Source organism: Enhydra lutris, unplaced genomic scaffold (genome assembly GCF_002288905.1).
Source record: "Enhydra lutris kenyoni isolate GAN:26980312 unplaced genomic scaffold, ASM228890v2 scaffoldscaffold30, whole genome shotgun sequence".
NCBI lineage: Eukaryota > Metazoa > Chordata > Mammalia > Carnivora > Mustelidae > Enhydra > Enhydra lutris.
In genome coordinates, this window is record NW_019154114.1 from 5,911,492 (window position 1) to 5,931,300 (window position 19,809).

The following is a 19,809-nucleotide window of genomic DNA, read 5'->3' on the forward strand; positions in this document are numbered from 1 at the left end:
CTGCCCCCCGGGCCCCCCCCCCCCCTTTCCCCTCCCTGGCCCTGCATGTGCTCAGAGCTGCCTGGGGCCTCAGGCTCATCCTTCCTGAAGGTCGCCTAGAAGAGCTGTGGGTCAGGCAGATCCCAGGATCGCTGTCCACCAGGTGGGGATCAGATAGCTCTTTCTGGCTTTGGTCTAACAAGAATATATGCTACTCGAAACGCTTTACATATGTGATCCATTTCACCCTCAAAGATGCTACAAGGTTAGTGCTGCAGTCCCCGTTTCACAGATGAATGAACTAAGGGGCAGAGCAGAGGCACACACAGAGTTAGTGGCAGAGCTGGCATTGGAACCCTGGGGGCCTGGCTTCGGAGTCGGCACACAGTCTTCATCCCGCTCAGTCAGTGGCAATGGTTTCAATGAGTGGGTCCTTTCCCCCGTTCTGGGCCTGGCCCAGAGAACATGCCCCTGCTCCCACTGACCGGAAATGCTGCCTTCCGCCTGACTCTACACCTCCCTCTCTCTCCCTCCAGATGCCGGCGCAGCTAACGACAGCCCTGCGTGTGGTGGGCACCAGCCTGTTTGCCCTGGCGGTGCTGGGCGGCATCCTAGCAGCTTATGTGACAGGCTACCAGTTCATTCACACGGAGAAGCACTACCTGTCTTTCGGCCTGTACGGGGCCATCCTGGGCCTGCATCTGCTCATCCAGAGCCTGTTCGCCTTCCTGGAGCACCGGCGGATGCGGCGGGCTGGCCGGCCGCTGAAACTCCCGGTGCCGTCGCGGTCGCGGCGCTCGGTGGCACTCTGCATCGCCGCCTACCAGGAGGACCCCGACTACCTGCGCAAGTGCCTGCGCTCCGCCCAGCGCATCGCCTTCGCTGACCTCAAGGTGGTTATGGTGGTGGATGGCAATCGCCAGGAGGATGCCTACATGCTGGACATCTTCCACGAGGTGCTAGGGGGCACTGAGCAAGCTGGTTTCTTCGTGTGGCGCAGCAACTTCCATGAGGCGGGGGATGGGGAGACGGAGGCCAGCCTGCAGGAGGGCATGGACCGCGTGCGGGATGTGGTGCGAAGCAGTACCTTTTCGTGCATCATGCAGAAATGGGGAGGCAAGCGAGAGGTCATGTACACGGCTTTCAAGGCTCTTGGCGATTCAGTGGACTACATCCAGGTAAGCACACCCTTACCAGGAGTGTGTGCATGTGTCCGGCGGGCTGGGCGTACCGGGCAGGGATTTTAGGTCCAGTTGAGGTCCTTTGTGTTGTGTGCATCCTTCGTCTGAACTTCAGAAGGCACTGAGGCCACTGCTGCTCTGAACGGCAGTCCTGGGGTCATAAAGACCAGGGATGGAATTCTGGTTCTTCTCTTACCCACCTGTGGGGCTTAGTGTGCACTTCTGGCCTGGTATCCCAGTACTAATAAGAGCTACCAAGTGGATAGCACCTAATTCATACCACACACTATTGTAGGCACTTCATACATATTAGTTCTTATTTTTTTATTTTAAGATTTTATTTATCTGTCAGAGAGAGCACAAGCAGGGGGAGTGGCAGGCTAAGGGAGAACCAGGCTCCCCACTGAGCAAGGAGGTCGATGCACAGGACTCCACCCCAGGACCATGATCCGCGCCGAAGGCAGATGCTTGACCGACTGGCCTACCCAGGCGTCCCTACATATTAGTCCTTTTGACCCTAGAGGATAAATACTATTACTACTTCCACTCATAGAAGGTGAATCTGAAAGCCCCAAGAAGTTACGTAACTTGCCTAATGTCACACAGCAGTGAGGTGCAGAGGTGGGATTTGAGCCTAGGCAGTCTGACCATATCCATTCGGCCTTACCCTTGGTAACATGAGGAGAATCTGTCCCTAAGGAGGTGTGGTAAGGAGCAGAAGAAATCATGCTCCAACTCACTCGACTGTTGTTTCAGTTCTGGGCCAGAGAGCCCTACTCTACCCAGTGTCACATTCGTGTTTTGAAGTGGAGGGACACAGCAGTGGCTCATCCCGCAGCTTAATCCTGCAGCAGTCCTTGGCACGGCTAGGACCCTGAACAGATTCTGCCCAGCTTCCAGTCAAAAAGGTCATTGACACCAGGCTGGAAATGTTTTTAGGTTAACACAGTTAACACAGCTCCCAACTTTCAAATAACAAAACCTAGAAAGAACTGATGAAAAGCTCACACACTTCAGTACCAAGTAGAAACTGCACTGAGAACCCCCGTTTCCGGTCCAGCACCCGCATGTCCACTTCTCTGTTGCATTTCTTGTCCACACATGCCAGAGGGTCTTGCCCATCCTGTGAATGAATAATGGCTGTCATGGCAGCCCACTTGTGTGCCAGCTCCGTCTTGCTGGGGGCATGTTGAGTATATCGACATTGAATGTTCTCCATTGTACCCACCTAAAATTAGCTTGCCACCGGTGTTTTGGTTTGGGCTTTTTTGAAAGTTGCATCCTCAGATGAATTGGTACATTGGCCTTTTCCTGTCTTCCTAGGGCCTTATAGGGAGGGATGTTGAGGCATTTGATTCTGCAGTTCATCTAGGATCACAGGGCCTCTGAAGCTTTCCTGGAGACTCAGCAGGCACAGGAAAAGCCCTTGAACCCTGGCACATGCTCAAGTCACAGGGACTCTGTCTATTCCCTTGTAGCACAGAATTCCCCAAACCTGCCACACATCTTCCTTTACGGATCATTTCCTGTGGATTCATTCTGGTGGATCAACAAATAGGCTCACACACCTGAGCCAGCCTTTTTCTTTATGGCTCTGGGCTCACTGCCTGGGGCAGCCTGGGGTTCAGCCCTGTTTGGTGGATTTCAGCCTGTCCCCCAATAGCCCTGCTGTGGGTGTGCCAGGAGATAGCCCTGCTTCAGCCAGTAGGGAAACCCAGGCGGACAAGAGCTCTAACTTCCCTACCTTGATCTGTTAGAAAGACCCACCTGGAGTGAAGGAAGCTGAGCAGCGTGAAGAATGGGTTAGGGACGGGGCAGGAAGTAGCCCTGAGACCAGAAGCACTGAAAAGCCTGGCCTGTTGGCTGAAGAGGCTCCGGGAGTCTGGCCTGAGGCTCTCAAGGCACCTTCTCCCAAGGTGTGCTGGTGGGGAGGTAGGAGGGAACAGGTGTGATGGCTTTACCTGGAGCCCTTTCAACATTTTGCTGCTTGTCTCTGGCCACCATGTCTTCCAGCCTGGCAAGAGAAAACCCAACAAGGAAGGAGGCAGCCCCCTTCCTGCAGGCACTAGCAACTTTACTAAAAGGATTTTAGGCTTTTGCAAAGCAAGGTTTAGGCTCATCTGTGGATAGTTGTTTGCTCTGTTGTTCTGCCAGTGATTATCTGGGCCTTGTCAACTCAGTAATATTCCAGGAAATAAGGAGTCAGCCAAAAGGATAAGCGCTCATAGCTCGGGTTCAACTAATAATGGAGCTACCTGTTAGAATCAGACCATAAGCCTCCTGAGGGAAGGTGGGCAAGTGGGCAGGATGTGTTCTAGGCTCTGGTTGGAGGCAGCTGTTGCCAGCCTCCAGGCTCATTCAGAGTAAATCCAGGTGTCATGTCAGGGTGGACAAGTGCTTTAAGGTGCCAGACTCAGGCTCCTGAGAAACCGGGTGAGAGCAGCCCTTGGACATACCATGCCCTGATCTTAGACACTTGGCCAAAAGCACACAGAGGACCTTGCAGCGGTATTAGCGGGGTACCTAGGGCCAGGTGGATACATCCTCCACTTGTGTGCTCAAGTGCGGGTTGTCCAGGAGACCAGAGGCTGAAACTGGGAAGACCATGTTAATCTAGGAGAGCACTTTGGGCAGCAGCCTCATGGCAAGAGCCATTTCTTGGCCTCAACTGGAGTGTCTGCTGACCTGGGGCTAGCCACCGTACCTGACATCTGATTTCAGTGTGTACCTCCTTTTCCTCCAGGGAAATGTTCTGAGACCATTTTTGTGGAGCCTGGCCCTATAGAGGCTAAAAATTGGCCCAGTGCTAAGCATGTTTCCCTGACACCGAGTCTCCAGGGTTTCTTTTGTCAGCCTAGTTGGCTGTCAATGTGGTATCTAAACTCCTTTTCCTTACTTTTTGTTATTCATCTGACCTATTTAGCATAGATCTCTTTGCTAGTGGTGGCAGTGAATCCAGGAAGGGTGATTATGGTCCTGAAGAGGTGAGCAGCATGCGGTGGACACAGGCTGGAGGTCAAAATGGGCTGACCACACACTCCCTCCACAGGTGTGTGACTCTGACACCGTGCTGGATCCGGCCTGCACCATCGAGATGCTTCGAGTCCTGGAGGAGGACCCCCAAGTAGGGGGAGTTGGAGGAGATGTCCAAGTAAGCAGTAACGAGGGATTTCTGGGGGTGGGGTCCAGACTCTTTTCTGCTTCCTAATCCAATGGATATGCCTGGGAAGTGAGCATCTTGACTATTATTTTGGAGGTGCATGAGTTTGTGGTGTGTCAGGGCAGTGCATGTGTGGGGGGGGGGCCTCTTCTTTGATAGTTCTCACTAGTATCAAAAGGCACACTAGGTACCCAATCTCTTTTCTGGCCTTTTTCAACCTGAGGAAGAAGAAAATCACTGAACAGGTATGTAGTAGAGAGCCCACGCTGCTGGGAGGGGCTCGGTGTTCTGCGGCTACTGATCACAGAGGGTGCTTGTTGACCGTAGTGCAATGAGCACCGCCCAATTCAGAGCCTTGAGAAAGCCTTGTTCTTACGGAAGGGTTGCGCTGAATGGTGAGAAGGCAGTATGGCGAGATTAAGGGGCCAGGTCTTCCCAAGGGTACTGCTGGTAACAGATCAGGTCTTCCTGAGAAGCTTTCCAACTGTAGACAGTTGGCTGTAGGACAGATGCCTGGGGGGTGCTATGCACCCTTCTCAAGCCCTTCTCTCTGCCACCACCACAAGCTGTTTCCTGAGACTGCAGGTGGCTCTGAAGGCTAGAGCAGTGTCACTGGGACAGTCAGTGCAGAGGGCAACAAGGGGATGGGGAGAGTGAGTGGGTAGGGCTGGCTCCTCCGAGCCTCAGGTTTCCCAGCTCTGGCTGGGTTAGGACTGATGGCCAGGTACTGAGCAGTGGGCTGTGGGACTCAGGGGAAAGGAGGCCTCATGGCCTCAGGTGTCTCTCTTCCGGGGCTCAAGTCCCCAGGTGAGAAGGCCCAGCATCTCTGGTTCCCTTGCAGATCCTCAACAAGTATGACTCGTGGATCTCCTTCCTGAGCAGTGTGCGGTACTGGATGGCCTTCAATGTGGAGCGGGCCTGCCAGTCCTACTTTGGCTGTGTGCAGTGCATTAGTGGGCCTCTGGGCATGTACCGCAACAGCCTCCTCCAGCAGTTCTTGGAGGACTGGTACCATCAGAAGTTCCTAGGCAGCAAGTGCAGTTTTGGAGATGACCGCCACCTCACCAACCGGGTCCTGAGCCTCGGCTACCGGACTAAGTATACAGCGCGCTCCAAGTGCCTCACAGAGACGCCCACCAAGTACCTCCGGTGGCTCAACCAGCAGACGCGCTGGAGCAAGTCCTACTTCCGGGAGTGGCTCTACAACTCTCTGTGGTTCCATAAGCACCACCTCTGGATGACCTACGAATCAGTGGTCACAGGTTTCTTCCCCTTCTTCCTCATTGCCACGGTAATACAGCTTTTCTACCGAGGCCGCATCTGGAATATTCTCCTCTTCCTGCTGACAGTGCAGCTGGTGGGCATTATCAAGGCTACCTATGCCTGCTTCCTTCGGGGCAACGCAGAAATGATCTTCATGTCCCTCTATTCCCTTCTTTATATGTCCAGCCTCCTGCCAGCCAAGATCTTTGCCATTGCTACCATCAACAAGTCTGGCTGGGGCACTTCTGGCCGAAAAACCATCGTGGTGAACTTCATTGGCCTCATCCCTGTGTCCATCTGGGTGGCAGTCCTTCTAGGGGGGCTGGCCTATACAGCTTATAGCCAGGATCTGTTCAGTGAGACAGAGCTAGCCTTCCTGGTTTCTGGGGCCATCCTGTACGGCTGCTACTGGGTGGCCCTCCTCATGTTGTATCTGGCCATAATTGCCCGGCGATGTGGGAAGAAGCCAGAGCAGTATAGCTTAGCTTTTGCTGAGGTGTGACACAGTCCCCCAAGAAGAGTGGGAAAAGTGCAATGGGTAAGGGAGGGAAGGGGAATGGAAGAGAAAAGATGGGGTGGGAGGGAGGAGGGTGTGCTGTTTTAGTGTATTAATGGTCCAAAGGACAAGTCTGCAGTGCAAAGAACGGTGACTGTACTATATGGTCTGGGGCAGTTCTGCTTACAGGAGACACCACCATTCCAGCTCAGGGGGCACAGACTTGTTTTCACACCATCCATCTGCTTGCCTCTGCATGCGTGGTGGCCTCTGGGAAAGATTCCACTGGCTTCCCCAGGATCCAAAGGGAACCCAGAAGTGTGCTAAACCATTTAGTTCCAATCAGTGGCAACTTCTGATAGGTAAGTGACAGCCTGTGGCAAGGGGTTCTCCTACACAATCTGAACACAACTAGAGGTGGTGGGAGAACTCCTGAGATCTGGACCAGCTAGTAATGTGTCCCCACCCCCATCCCCACATCTAGCTATCAATGCAATAAGATTGTGCCTAAGATACAAGGCCCAGAAGCCTGATCTTTGGGCATCAGAAAACAGGGTCCAGGAATGGTGCTTTATTATGGGACATACTCCATTCCACATCTCCACATCCCAAGGATGAGCTAGACTAGCAGGGAGTTGGCACTGAATTGCTTTTGAGTGTGTATATGTATCTGTGTTAGAAATTAAAGTCAGCCAGGAGGAACAAAGATTGGTGGTGGTGCTAAAGGCCAGGGCCTGTAAGGAGGTCTTGGGCCGAGTGTGTCTCACCTGGAAACTGCCTGACATCTAGATGGGCTTGTCTGATCTCTGCTGGGGAGAGGAATGAGGGCTCAGGAATTTCATCCTGTATACTTCTGAATTCCTCTCTCAAACTCCAATGAGTCTAAGAGAGTCTCCTCCCTTTGCTTTCTTCGAGGTGATGCAGTCACCTCTTCCATCTTTCTCATTGGCTAAGTTTTTCAAGGTGGCAACTGAGGCAGAGCCTGGGTCTCACAGGCCCCTCTGCCACAGGCACCCCTACCCTCAGCAGGTGGGGGAAAAACCGATTAGGAGCCTTTGACCAAATTAACTATAATGTTGGAACTGCTTGGACAGATTCCTCAGCAGCTGGCTAAGCGTGCAGGACTTTCAGGCTACAGTTCTTGACAATCATCTCCAGGGAAAGCTTTTCAGTATTCCCTAAGTGAAGCCTCAAATCCGAGCTGGTCATCTTTGAGACTGTGCATTATCCTCAGTGGCTTCTCCAGGGAATTCTTAGAGCCAAGTCATTATTGCACTTGCTTGCTTTTTCCCAGAAACCAAACTCAGAGATGGAATTGGTTCCCAAATCCTAAGGTTCTTCCTTTCTCTCTCATGCCCCTTGAGGCTTTCTCTTCTGCTTTTGGGGGGGCAAGAGGGAAGGCATTTTCTAGAGCTTTGCAATCTAGACTACTCTCGGCTCTTGGGTTTGAAACCTGGGATCGCAACTAAGCCTTTGACTTAGTGGATACTTGCATGTGTGCCTGCTCGCCCTCTCCAAATGTCCATTCTCAGCAGGGCCTGCTAAGCCCTCAGAACCAGCACTAAGGTAGACAAGGACTTGAGGGGGCAAGCCTCTAGTGTGCCCAGGTGCTTCCTACAAAGGAACAAAGTGTGCTCTGAGCCACAGATTGGCAAACCCTGGTGCTTTCTTTCATCTCCCATGAACACAAGGGTTTTCTAGGTGCAGCCAACACCGCTGCATCACATACACCTCAAGCTTCTGCTAAGACTGCTGGGTGGTGTTGGGCCTGACCCATTAAGGCTGGAAGAGGCAGCAGGCATTTATTAAAGGCAGTTGTTCAGGCTCTTCTGTGTTTTTGCTGGCCAAGTAAACTATTTTGAGCACTACAATGGAGGAAATCCGGTCAGCCAACTGCAGAGCTCAGACTTCACTAAGGGCTTGTTTTTCTTCAGCTTTTACTTGAAGGTGAAGGTAGGATAGACTCCTGGATGGAAAACTCCTCGTTGTCCTACCGTCAGCTCTGCCTTGCACTGTGGTTATCAACTTTGCTCAAATCAAGAGTAGGCAGGTACAAGTAGTGGGCTCACAACGTTTGACCTCGACTGGTTTTTCTAAGTTATTTTGTACCTTTTTCAACAGCGAAACCAAACTGGGTCTTCAGCTTTATCCCCATTTCTTGCAAGGGAAGAGCCTTTATACAACTGGACACATTTTGGTTTTTCCTCATTGAGAATTTTAACCCTTTTGTATTCTTTCTACAATAATTTGTAAACATATTTATTTTTACTTTTTTTTTTTTTTTTTTTTTTTACTTTTCAGGTCTAATATTTTATACTGCACTTATTTGTCAAAATAAAGATTCTCACATAATGTTGGTTATCTCTGAACTTTCTCCTTGTACTTAAACTGGTTTTATTCCAGTTTCAGAAGAGGTCCTTGGGATAGAAATAGTTCTGTCAAGATAGTTGGCAGTGGAACTCAAACAGGGTAAGTAGTCCCAGCTGCCTCTGGACCTGGGGTATACAGCAGACTCACCTTGTTGGTAACTGCACCTCCCGTGGCTTAACTTTTAATTGTTGAGGATGGGCAAGGTTTCTGGTGAAATCACTGGCAGATTAGTGAGTCCTAGCTAAGGTTAAAAGTTGTCGCTTGCTTCCCCCTTGAGTGACAGCATTTTACCTGGCAGATAACACAGAACTGTGGCCAAGCTGAAACAATGAAAAGCAGAAAATATTCTTTCCTGCGGGAACAGGTAACGAAATGGAGTGACATCGGCAGCCCTGTCATCCCATTTATTAAAGAAACGGTAAGAAAAGATACAAGCAGGAAAAACACCAACCATCCTTTCACGTCAGGCTGAACAAAGCACAGTGATTTCTCCCCTTTCTCCCCCCACCCCCCCACCCCAATTCCCATCCACGTCAGTTTAAATTTTGAGGTTCTTTGATCAGAGTACTAGTGGAGAGGAGTTAGATGAGCGGTGGAGCCTTGATTCTGGCCTCCTCTAAGTCCCAGGAGAAGGAAGTTGCAGGCCCAGTCAATCAAGCAGACATTGTATTTGGTGGGTCTTTGACGTGGTTGCCCACCTCCCTGTTCTGTGTTCAAGCCCCCAGGGAAAGGTATGGCAGTAGAAGATGACCAGGTCCAAGCTGCCCAGGTCAGAGCTGCTGAAGCATGGTCCGTTCACCAATGCAACATTTCTAGAGAGCAGTGAGCTGATTCTCCAGTGGTGAGCAGAGGACTACATATGAACTGGGACCTGCAGGCCAATGTATCCCTGAGGAAAAGTCCACGTGAACAATTCAAGAAGCTAGTTAAGAAACAAGGGGCAGAAAGCTGTGGGACAAATGCACAGCAGGCTTCTGGAGGGCTGGAGATCCTTTCTCTAAAGGTCAGGATCATTCCCACCTGTAGTAGTCCATCTCCCACATAGAACATTTCACCTTCAGTCAAGAAAGCAGAGGAAAAAGATGGCTCATCTGAACTTGAGCCCCAGCTATGTACTTCAGACGGTAGCTCCACATCTACCCTTTTACTTGTAACACAGCCCCTGCCCAGAACCACGGTGCTTGAAAACCAAAGTGGTCCTGGAGAGAAAACGGTGTTTAAGGGGGTAACATTCCATTTGGGTACATTGCAGCCATTGGACCCCCTGGTCTGGGGAAAGCAGCTGGGTTTGTGCCAGGGAGGCTCCCCACTCTAGGAAATGGGACCAAAGTCTTGCTCACAGGGCCATTCATCCTTGGAAAGGAAGATGGGTTTAGACCCAGGGTCCCAGTTGGCCTTGCAAAAGGACCTGGGTTGATACCCACAGGGCCTGCTGGAGAAGAACCCAGGGGCCCAGGAGCTGACCTGGGGAAATTAACCTGACCAGGTCCTAATGGGCCAGTAGACCTTGGGAAGGCAGCCGGACTTGGACCCTGTAAGCCACTGGCCCTTGGGAAGTTAGCTGGGTTGGGGCCTAGTGGCCCAGAGGTTCTTGGGAAAATTGCTGGGCTTGAGCCCTGGAGGCCAGCAGACCTCTGGAAGGTAGATGGATTTGAAGCCAATGTGCCAGAGGACTGAGAGAAGGAAACTGGATTCAGCCCCCCTGAACCTGTCCCTCTTGGAAAGGGATTAGCATTTACCCCCATGGGGCCAGCTGGCCTTGAAAAATGAGCTGAATTAGGACCTAGGGGGCCAGGAGCTCTGGACATGGGAGACGGGTTTGGCCCTGGAAGGCCAATTCCCCGAGAGACAGGACCCGAGTTTGGGCCTATGGGTCCAGGTACTCTTGCCATAGAGGATGGGCTTGTGCCCATGTTTCCAGAAGCCTGTGAGAAAGCAGCTGAATTTGCTCCTAAAAGACCTGCTGCTCTTAGAATGGGGGCAAGATCTAGGCCTTGAGGTCCAGCCATTCTTAAGTTAAGACCAGATCCTGTGCCCAGGAGGCCACCTGCTCTGGTTTCCATATTAGGGCCTGGGCCCAGGCCACCTGCCCTTGGGTTGGGCCCAAGGCCTGGGCCCAGGCCACCAGCCCTTGGGCTGGGCCCAAGACCTGGGCCTGGAAACATACCCGACCTCGGGGCAGGGTTTGTACTAACAAACCCTGACCTCAGATTAGGACTTGGTCCTGGACCCAGGCCAACGGGCCTAGGATTAGGAGGACCATTCCCAGAAGTCAACAGGACACCTGTTCTCAGGTTGGGCCCAGACCCAGGGCCCACAGGGCCGCCACTTCTGGGGTCAGGACCTGTTCCCAGGAGACCACCGGACCTTGGGTTAGACATAGGACCTGGCCCTGGAAGACCCCCTAACCTTGGGTTAGACAGAGGCCCTGGACCTGGAAGAGCCCCTGCCCTAGGGTTTAGGGATGGCCCTGGGCCTGGGCCCAAGAGGCCACCAGGCCTTGGGAAAGAAACTGCACCTGCACCAGTGGGATTCATCCCTCTTGGAAAAGAAGCCATGCTTGGGTCACGAGCACCAGCAGGGAAAGGTGCTGGATTTGAAGCCAATGAGCCTGATGAGGTTGGAAAAGGCGATGGGTTCCTTGGAAATGGGGCCAGATTTCCACCAAGAGAACTGGATGCCATAAGGAAGGGATCAGAATTCATGCCTAGCGGGTGGCCTGTGTTCAAAACAGGACCACCCTGTGGTCCCAGGGAACCGTCGAGCCGTCCTCGAGGTGGCAACTGAGCACGAGTCCAAGGAGTTGGCCGCTCTCTAGGGAAAATCCGGGGTTCTTTCATACTTTCTTGGGGACGTTGGTGATAATGGGTTTGGGGCGAGTTTTGAAAAGGATCTTGTTTTTGATGAGTGCTGTCACCAGGTACCGGGTGCCAATCTTGCAGCCAAGCTCATCAGAGTCCTGCTCCCCAGGAGTGTGTTTGACAAGGACAGCAAAAGGTTTCTCCAGATGGATGATTTTTCCATACAGGATATGATGCCCCACGATCAGCACAGGGATTCCCTTTGGCAGAACAAGAATGAAATGCCTGAGGTTCAGGGCAAGGTCATAACACTCAGGTGCCTTCTAGAGATGCTCTTGGCGAGCAATACTGGCACCTCCACTCCCTGGCATGACTCTACTGCTGTTTAAGAGCCATATCAGACAACCACCCTCATACCCTTTTTACTCTTTCTAGCCCCAGGTAAGAGAGTTTCCGCTTTTTAGAACTGTGATTTTTCCAGATTCCCCAAAGCTAAGTTTCCCTGCTATTGCAGGGGTCAGGGGAGAACAAGCAGAGAGCTTAGATTAGCTAGACCTCGAATAACAAACCTGAGGGCAGTCCTCACTCTGGGTCCTGGGAGCACCACCTTGGTGTAGCTTGCTTTCCTGAGGCATTAGGCAGGGAAAGAAAAGTCCCCTCACCTCAGTGGTGTAATGTAGGTCTCCCAGGAGGTTTCCAGCTAATCCAGTGCTGTAGCGAGCCTCGATCTCCCCCTGTAGCTCCATCAGCACCCATTCTGCCAGGCCTCCAGCCCCAGCACTGCAAGCAAAGGGCTGGCGGTTACAATATTTTTGAGGGGTGAAGGATGAATAGTGTCCTACACCACCATTCAAGGCCCAAAGGAACTCCTTGCTGAGCACAAGTTCTTGGGAAATTAGGCAGTGCTAGGCACTGAACTACAGACGAAATGCAAGGATGTGTGCAATGCACCTGAGGACCCTGATTCTTCCAGGAAAATGTCAAACCTACATAACCCTAATCATTCGAGCTAAACAAAAAAGTCTCAAAATGTACTCACCTGGAAATAACAATTTGCACCATGAGCTTTCCGTCTTTAAAAAGCAACTGAAAGTAAGCTGTAGAGGAAAAAAAAATTTAGGATAATAATAATGATAGCTAATATTTATCATGTACTGTGTGTGAAGCAGTTTTCTAAGTGCTTTAGACAGATTTTATTTCATTTCCCTAAAAATGTTTTAAGTAGTAAATGTTTTTTATTTGACACTGATACAACTGATACAACATTGCTTAAGATCACCACGGGTCAATAATGCTATGGAAAGTAAGGTCATGTACTTATTAGTCAATGAGCCAGAACTTGAACATAAAACATAACACTATAGCCCACACTGCTGACCACTATGCTAATCTGCCTTTCTCAAGAATGTTCTATTTTCTATTCTGCATGTTAAAAACACACACACACACACACACACACACTGAAGAATTTGGGGCACCTGGGTGGCTCAGTAGGTTTTAAGCCTCTGCCTTTGGCTCAGGTCATGATCTCAGGGTCCTGGGATCGAGACCCGCATCAGGCTCTCTGCTTAGCGGGAGGCCTGCTTCTCCCTCTCTCTGCCTGCCTCTCTGCCTACTTGTGATCTCTGTCTGTCAAATAAATAAAATCTTTAAAAACAAAACAAAAAAACAATTCATTTAGATTTTACTTTTCCCTTTGGTATTATAAAAATACGAATTTCATGTCTAACACTCTAGTTGTCTTTCAAGGTTCAAGGGACCTCCTTTAACAAAAGCCAATTAGCAAAAAAGTCCTTCAGGCAACTTTGGTGAATGGTAAGCAACTATCTAACATGACTCTCATTATATGCCTTGACTATCTTTCACTGAGGTATACCCGACACTCAATCAACTTTCATTTTATGCAACAGTACCACCTGGTGGCAAGTTTGTGGTACTCTAAACGAATGGTTAAAATGATTATTTTTTGCCTGAGACAACTGGCTTCACTTGTCTTTCTAGGAACCGTGGATTCACAGGGGCCTGAGGGATGGGGGATCTAAACTACACGTTCTGTGTAAGTGTTTCCAATAAATCAATGGAACTCAGTGGAAAGTTATTAGTCTAATGTCTGCCAATTGTAGCACTGTATGTTAATAGGTGTAACTGTGCAAGCTTAGCAAACACTGGATTAAAAAGTTAAACAGGTTTCTTGACTGATAATGTTAACCCTCATTTTGGATTTCCAGAGAAAAGTATATTGGCTTACAGGACAGCAGAACTTCTCTATTCTTGAGCACCAAACATCCCTTGGGAACACAAGGTCAGTCAATTCACCGGTCTTCAAATTCAAATATAAACAGTAGCTAAAACCTGCAGAATTTTTATTATGAATCAGATGCTGTACAGGTTTAAGAACCTAGGCCACCTGTCTTTATCTATACTCATAATCAATACATTCCCAAAAGAAAACCTACGCTCCCAAAAGAAAACCAAGCACTAGTGAGAATGAAGTACATCAAAGCATCAGGCAGGCCCTGCAGACAGGAGAGCTGGTCGGAAGCACAATGGTGGATCAAGAAGGCATCTGTAAGGGATGCCTGGGTGGCTCAGTTGGTTAAGCCACTGCCTTCGGCTCAGGTCATGATCCCGGGGTCCTGGGATCGAGTCCCGCATCGGGCTCCTTGCTCGGCAGGGTGCCTGCTTCTCTCGCTGCCTCTGCCTGCCTCTCTGCCTGATTGTGTGTACTCTCTCTCTCTCTCTCTCTCTCTGGCAAATAAATAAAATCTTAAAAAAAAAAAAAAGGCATCTGTATGTCAGATGTTTTGAGAATAAATATGGGGGCTCAAGGGCAAAGGTCTTGTGACAAGATAAGGAGTCCCTACAATACCATCAACTGAACCAAAAGCACTTTTAAAATTCTTCTAAGGTTTCTTGAAAAAAGGATTACAATTTAAAATCAGAAGACTTAAAGTCAGGTTCCAGCCTGTACGTGTAGACCTTTTCATTGTGTCATCATACGCAAGTCACTTAATGACCATGGGGCTAACACCTAGATTATCTGACTCATCAAACTACTGTGAAGACCACATATATGCAAAATGGTTTAAAGACAGCAGCTATTTTTTTTTTTTAGAGAATGGAAAAAGCAAATTGGTATTTCCACACTATAATTTTGACTATAATTTAGAGAATGGTAGGTATATTTTAGCCATGAATCAAAAAAACCTCAGTAACTAGAAACTGAAGCTGGAAAGTTTCTAAAGGTTAACAAATGCATACAGACTAAAGGGTTCTTATAACTAAGCTCCTGATGACTGATAATGCACTAAATGTTTCTTGATGGATATAGTTATAGTAATACATAGGTAGTTTCTGAGAAGCAATTAAGTGTTCACACAGATAAACAAGTTCTACGAAGACCACGACAGGGAAGGAAATCAATCTCTAAGGCCTTTGGAAACACGTCTGAGAGGAGTACCTATAGACTGTTTAAGGGCGATACAGAGATATTTTCAGTGCATTCCACATTTCCTGGACAACTTCCTGTTGGAACAGGAATTCACAACAGTGGCCCAAGGGGGCAAAGGAAAACAGATGTCTGATAGCTGGATCAGAAGAGCTTTACCCACTTATATAGGAGGCCCTGCCTCAGAAGATCTCTCGATACTGGCAAACATCTAGGAATGCTCCTGAAAATACAAATTCTGGGGCCTACACGTTCACCATTCTGCTGCTGTCCCTAGTCAGAGTGGTCAAACCTATGCTAGTCCCACTGGGAAGCTGCAGATGTGAACACAAATGAAGTTTAGACCCACTTGTAAGGGTCTAGCTCACAGGAACTTGTAGACTGGCCTGGCTACATTTATGTACATGGGAGTGTATTTACTGAGTTAGTAAGAAAGAGCAGAAGGCATTCTTTTAGCAAATTTTAAAATTCCACTTTAGGGGTGCCTGGGTGGGGCAGTTAAATGTCCAGCTCAGGTCATGATCTCAGGATTGTGAGACTGAGCCCCATGTTCAGCACAGAATCTACTTGAGTCTCTCTTCCAAAAAAAAAAAAAAAAAATTCTCTCTTCCTCTCTGCCCCTCCCACTCATGCATGCATGCTCTCTCAAATAAACAAATCTTCAAAATTCTACTTTAATGCCTTAAAATAGGCTATCACCTGATTTTTATTATTCCTTTTCTTGCTCCTTGGGATAACTACTCTAGGCAACTGTTCTCAGGGCCAGAATAGGTAGGTATACCTGGGTACTTCATTGAGAACACACTTGATGGCGGTGACAGGGAATGTGTATTTCACTTAATGTGGAGTTGACTAAAAAGAATCTGGTAACATGCAGCCCAATCTGTCCCTATACTCTTGTCAGTAGGAAAACGAAGTGGAGTAGCACATAATACAAATCAAATCCTATTAGTAATAACAAATGTAACGTTATAGTTCCTATAAAACAAAAAAAAATCCTAAGTTTTCAGTCTCAACTAAGTCCAACAATGAAGACAAGTAGAACAATTTCTACATGTTTGTTCTAAGATATTGCTTGTACAAAAATTGCAGATTAAAAACATGTGAAGACACAGCCTGAAAAATAGTCTATCAAACCATGAAACTAAAAGGAGTCAATGGAAGAGTTTGCTTAGCAACTCTCTCAAGAGTCTGGAGTTTAATCCCAGATTTGGTGATGACCAACTTCTCTACAGTTAAAGAACACTAATTCTAGGCTGACAGTATGTGTAACTGTACAGCCAAGGAAAAATTTTGGCAATGTCACTTTTTGAAAGACATTTAATTCACTGTACTTCAGAGTGGAGTCTCACCGGCCATAACTAGTGTAGACCTGGAGCAATGGAAGTGGGGGAAAAACCCCCAAACTTTTTTCTCCTGAAATGATTTCAACTCCTTCCACCCCCATCTGTCAAAAAAAGGAGGACATTTTTTCCTGCTTAATTTTTCTGGGCCTTCACATCACCAAATAAACAATACAGTTTTATAGTCTTAACTTAGTCAAAAGCAAACTTTTCCTAAAGTATTTTCTATATCCTAACTAACACTCAATATTTTTCCTGTTTAAAAAAAAAGTCTTTTCTGGGGCTTCAAAATTTGTAGAAACGGCTTGCTCCAGATCATCCTGTCTTAAGACATGGAGGTCCTGCATAAAGTCAACACACTACTGCTTCTCAGGACAGTGGTCCAAGTAACTTTAAGACCCCAAACAAACTATAGCACAGCAAAAGAATCAGCATTTCAAAACCAAACCAGAGTCACAATGGAACCTACCCAAAATTCAAAAGACTGAAGTGGGAACTCTATCAATCTGGGACATACCTTATTTAACTGTCCTTTGACTTCTACCTCTGTTTTGAATTTAGTTACTATTATAGTTATTATGAAAAACCTGAAAAAAAGCCTGAAAAAAATCAGAGTACAAACACAATTTGAGATGAAAAACCCAGGCAGAGCATTATAATACAAAAAGTTTCATTTCTACCACAGCTAAACTTCTGTGGACACTTAATCTGATTTTCTCCTTTCATCGTTGAGAACAACTTTAATGATGTAAGCACTCTTACTACCATTTTACAGATGAGGAAACATGCACTAAAGGTTAAGTAACTGGTCACATACCTAGGAAGTGGGATGGGAACCTTAATCCCTCCATAATATGGCATCTCCAGCAGTCCTCTCCCACAGCCCCTCAAACACATTTCTGTATAACTTCTGATTACAAAGATCAGCCTTTCTCATTTCTACAAAATGGCATGTAAGTAACCTATACAACTACCAGCCAAAGTACCTATTGCATCTGTGGGGTAGGCAGTCAAAAACAAACAAGACTTTTTATGATATTCAATTGATGAGATTTAGATTTTTTGAAATCTCTAAGGAAATCTCCAGGGATCTACTCAACGTCATCTTCAAGATTCAAAACCAAGTGTAAGGCAAAATAAACCAAAAGAACAGAGAACATTCTTTGTCACTGATTCATTTTAATCTTCAACAAAATTTAGTCTCTTAGAATTTGCTTTCTGCATTGTTAAATGTTGAACTGTTAAAAGATTAGTAATGTCTTACAACAGAATTAATGAGCAATGATCCTCATAATGGTAACTGCCCCCAAAATATAATGTGGCAGTAGTATGGATCCAATTAAACAGAACATATACAGCTTTTACCCAAACAAGTGGACTCAATGGTGATTAAAAATAAATTTTACTAGAGCTAAATAGTAGCTTATAAATTTTCATTACGACCTTTCATCTTGTATTTTCTTAAGAAAGCAAATAAAGGGGTTAACTTTACAATTCTTAACATAAAAATTCATTTTTTATTTAAAAAAATTAAACACATGACAAAAAGTTTTCACATTGCTAGACCCACACTTAGCATTTACTGAGCTGTTTTTCAGTCCCAGGGTCGGTTGTTTAGGAATGCAGTGAGAGCTCAACTTGTCAGACCTGGATTCTGTTACTTAGCCTATGTGTGGCATGGGATTAATAATCTAACCTTTTAAGTTTCACTTTCCCCACCAATAAACTGGGCATAAGAAAGAAACTATCCCAAAGGGTTGTTGTGGAAACTTAATGAGGTTATGAATGGAAAGTCCTCAGTGTAGTGCCTAAAACATGGTAAGACTTTAGGATCAAACTACTTATTACTGGCGGGGAACATGGCATTTTCTTAGTATATGCTCAAGAGTTATCTAAATTCTATACTGAATAATTACTTTAATGTTTATAGTGCATTAAACCTTCCTACAAAAGCAGCAGGTTATCAGAGTAAAACCAGGTTTACATGATGGGAGAACAATTCAAACATGACAGTCAAGTTTCACCAAACTGCTTCAAGGACTAAGTTCTGAAAGTTTTCTTCTCTTTTCTCTAAAGACGACTGTATTTCTATGTGCCTTTCCATCAAATGAACAATTCAGGAAATTTTCATATACAAATGAATCAGATTATTTTTATTAGCAGTGTTATTGTGGTTTGTTACTCAAGGGGATGGTCTAAGTTTCAAAGGGAAAATCTTGTCTCCTGACAAGCATATGTCATTAAGTACTAAAATTCTGTTTCCAAATGAGAAGTTTGCTCCCCTCCAAAAAGGGGCTATGGAGGGTAGGTGGAAATGAATGCTTCCAAACTTTTCATTAGTGAAGAGTGTGTTCAAAAACATGTGTAGATACTATGCATACACGTGATACTTTCCCATCACATTTTAGGATTCCCATGATGCGGGGAATCAATTACTGGTATTTGCAGACAATGGGTGGAAAAGATGGCTTCAGTCGATCTGAGTTACTCCAGTTTTCTCCATCTTCTGCTACTCTGCAGCCCCATCTCAACCCTTGCTTCTCTTACTGCGATGACCCCCTATCTTCCCCAAAGCTCCTTCTTTCTAGCCCGGCTTGAGGTCTCACAGTATCCTGGATTCTCCTCCCACCGACCCCCATCTTCTCCACCCTCTCCCCCGGCCCCCTTCCATCCCTTCATTTGGAGCTACAAACACTTCCTATGTCTAATCCCGCCCACTTTCTGGGACTTCTCAATCCGCTTCCCCTCTCTTCCCCAACCCCCTCCAATTCACCCCAGACTTTCGCTGGGACCTCCTACCAATATATTTAACCCTTTCTCCTACCTCCCAAGGAAACTATTCTTTAAACTGCATTCCTCCACACCCCTCAAACCGTCCACCCTCCTCCCAAAGATTACTCTTTAAACGTTCTTCTACACCCTCTCCAAATCGTTCCGTTCCCTCCTCAATCTCAAGTACTTAGCGCCTCCAGAACCCGAACCGACCCCACTCTTAGTCTCTCACTCCGCCCACAAAAGAACCTCGATCACTCTTCCTCCTAACCACCTTCCCAATTATCTCTCCCAGCAGCTTCCCCCCGCGACTTAAAATGTCCCCTCGAGAACAAACCTCACATTCCTACACCCCCAGGCCCCCCCTCTAAGTCCCCTCTCTGATATTCCCGCTATTTTCTGGGTTCCAGTTCTACCACATTCCCGCACACCTCACGTTCTGGACTCCCTCCTCACCCGGGGAAGAGCCCCTTCCCGCACGTACCTCGAGGTTCCGGCCCGCGCCGCCCCCTTCTCCGTCCTCCGCCCGCGCTCGGCCACCCTTTCCGCCCTTCTCACGCTCCGCCCCTCTCACTCCCTTCCTTTCCTCCGCCTTCCGTCTATACACCGCTCCCTTCCCCCACAATTCCTGGCCCTCCCACCCCGGGGGCCCCTCTGGGTTTGCCCCCACCTCTCCGCGGCTCTCCGCCTCCCCTCCCCCTTCCCGGCCGCCCCTCCCCCGCCCGCCGCTCCCCGCCCCTCGGCTCGCCATTCTTCTCCTCGAGCCGAGCGCCCCACCCGGCCCCAGCTCCCTAGCTTCCCACTCCCTCGCACCCTCACCCCCATCCCCGACTCAGCCCTCTCTCCCCGCGGCCTCCCGCGCCCCCCGCCCGCGGCCTGACCTGCAATGGCGGCCGCCGAGCGCGGCGCCGCGCGGCCAACGGGCGACAACCGAACCTCCCGCCGCCGTCGCCGCCGCCGCGAGCACTGCCTGCGCACTTCCGGCCTTGCGCCGCA

At 48.2% G+C, this 19,809-nt stretch overlaps 2 protein-coding genes across 7 annotated transcripts; one reads left to right on the forward strand and one right to left on the reverse strand.

Annotated features, from left to right (window-relative positions):
* Positions 1-515: 515 nt before the first annotated feature.
* LOC111152757 (hyaluronan synthase 3) lies at positions 516-9,293 on the forward strand. Of its 2 annotated transcripts, none has more exons than XM_022511370.1 (3): positions 516-1,157; positions 4,210-4,311; positions 9,168-9,293. In XM_022511370.1, exons 1-3 carry the CDS (start codon positions 516-518, stop codon positions 9,273-9,275), a joined length of 852 nt encoding a protein of 283 aa, XP_022367078.1. In that variant the 3' UTR covers positions 9,276-9,293. The 2 variants fall into 2 exon arrangements, with proteins under 2 accessions (XP_022367078.1, XP_022367077.1); XM_022511369.1 differs by lacking the exon at positions 9,168-9,293 and adding an exon at positions 5,162-6,146.
* Positions 8,964-19,751, reverse strand: LOC111152758 (chromosome transmission fidelity factor 8). 5 transcript variants are annotated; one of them, XM_022511374.1, is made up of 4 exons: positions 19,695-19,751; positions 12,290-12,347; positions 11,913-12,030; positions 10,891-11,510 (listed from the first exon to the last, which is right to left on the reverse strand). In XM_022511374.1, exons 2-4 carry the CDS (start codon positions 12,310-12,312, stop codon positions 11,286-11,288), a joined length of 366 nt encoding a protein of 121 aa, XP_022367082.1. In that variant the 5' UTR covers positions 12,313-12,347; positions 19,695-19,751; the 3' UTR covers positions 10,891-11,285. The 5 variants fall into 5 exon arrangements, with proteins under 5 accessions (XP_022367080.1, XP_022367079.1, XP_022367081.1 ...); XM_022511375.1 differs by lacking the exon at positions 19,695-19,751 and adding an exon at positions 13,499-13,846; XM_022511372.1 differs by lacking the exons at positions 11,913-12,030; positions 19,695-19,751 and adding an exon at positions 19,298-19,315 and having other exon boundaries at positions 8,964-11,510.
* Positions 19,752-19,809: the final 58 nt, after the last annotated feature.

Coding starts and splice junctions, on each gene's coding strand:
- LOC111152757 (XM_022511369.1), top strand. CDS start 516: ATGCCGGCGCAGCTAACGACAGCCCTGCGTGTGGTGGGCACCAGCCTG. Junction 1,158..4,209: donor ATTCAGTGGACTACATCCAG/GTAAGCACACCC, acceptor CTCCCTCCACAG/GTGTGTGACTCTGACACCGT. Junction 4,312..5,161: donor GAGTTGGAGGAGATGTCCAA/GTAAGCAGTAAC, acceptor GTTCCCTTGCAG/ATCCTCAACAAGTATGACTC.
- LOC111152758 (XM_022511372.1), bottom strand. CDS start 11,289: ATGAAAGAACCCCGGATTTTCCCTAGAGAGCGGCCAACTCCTTGGACT.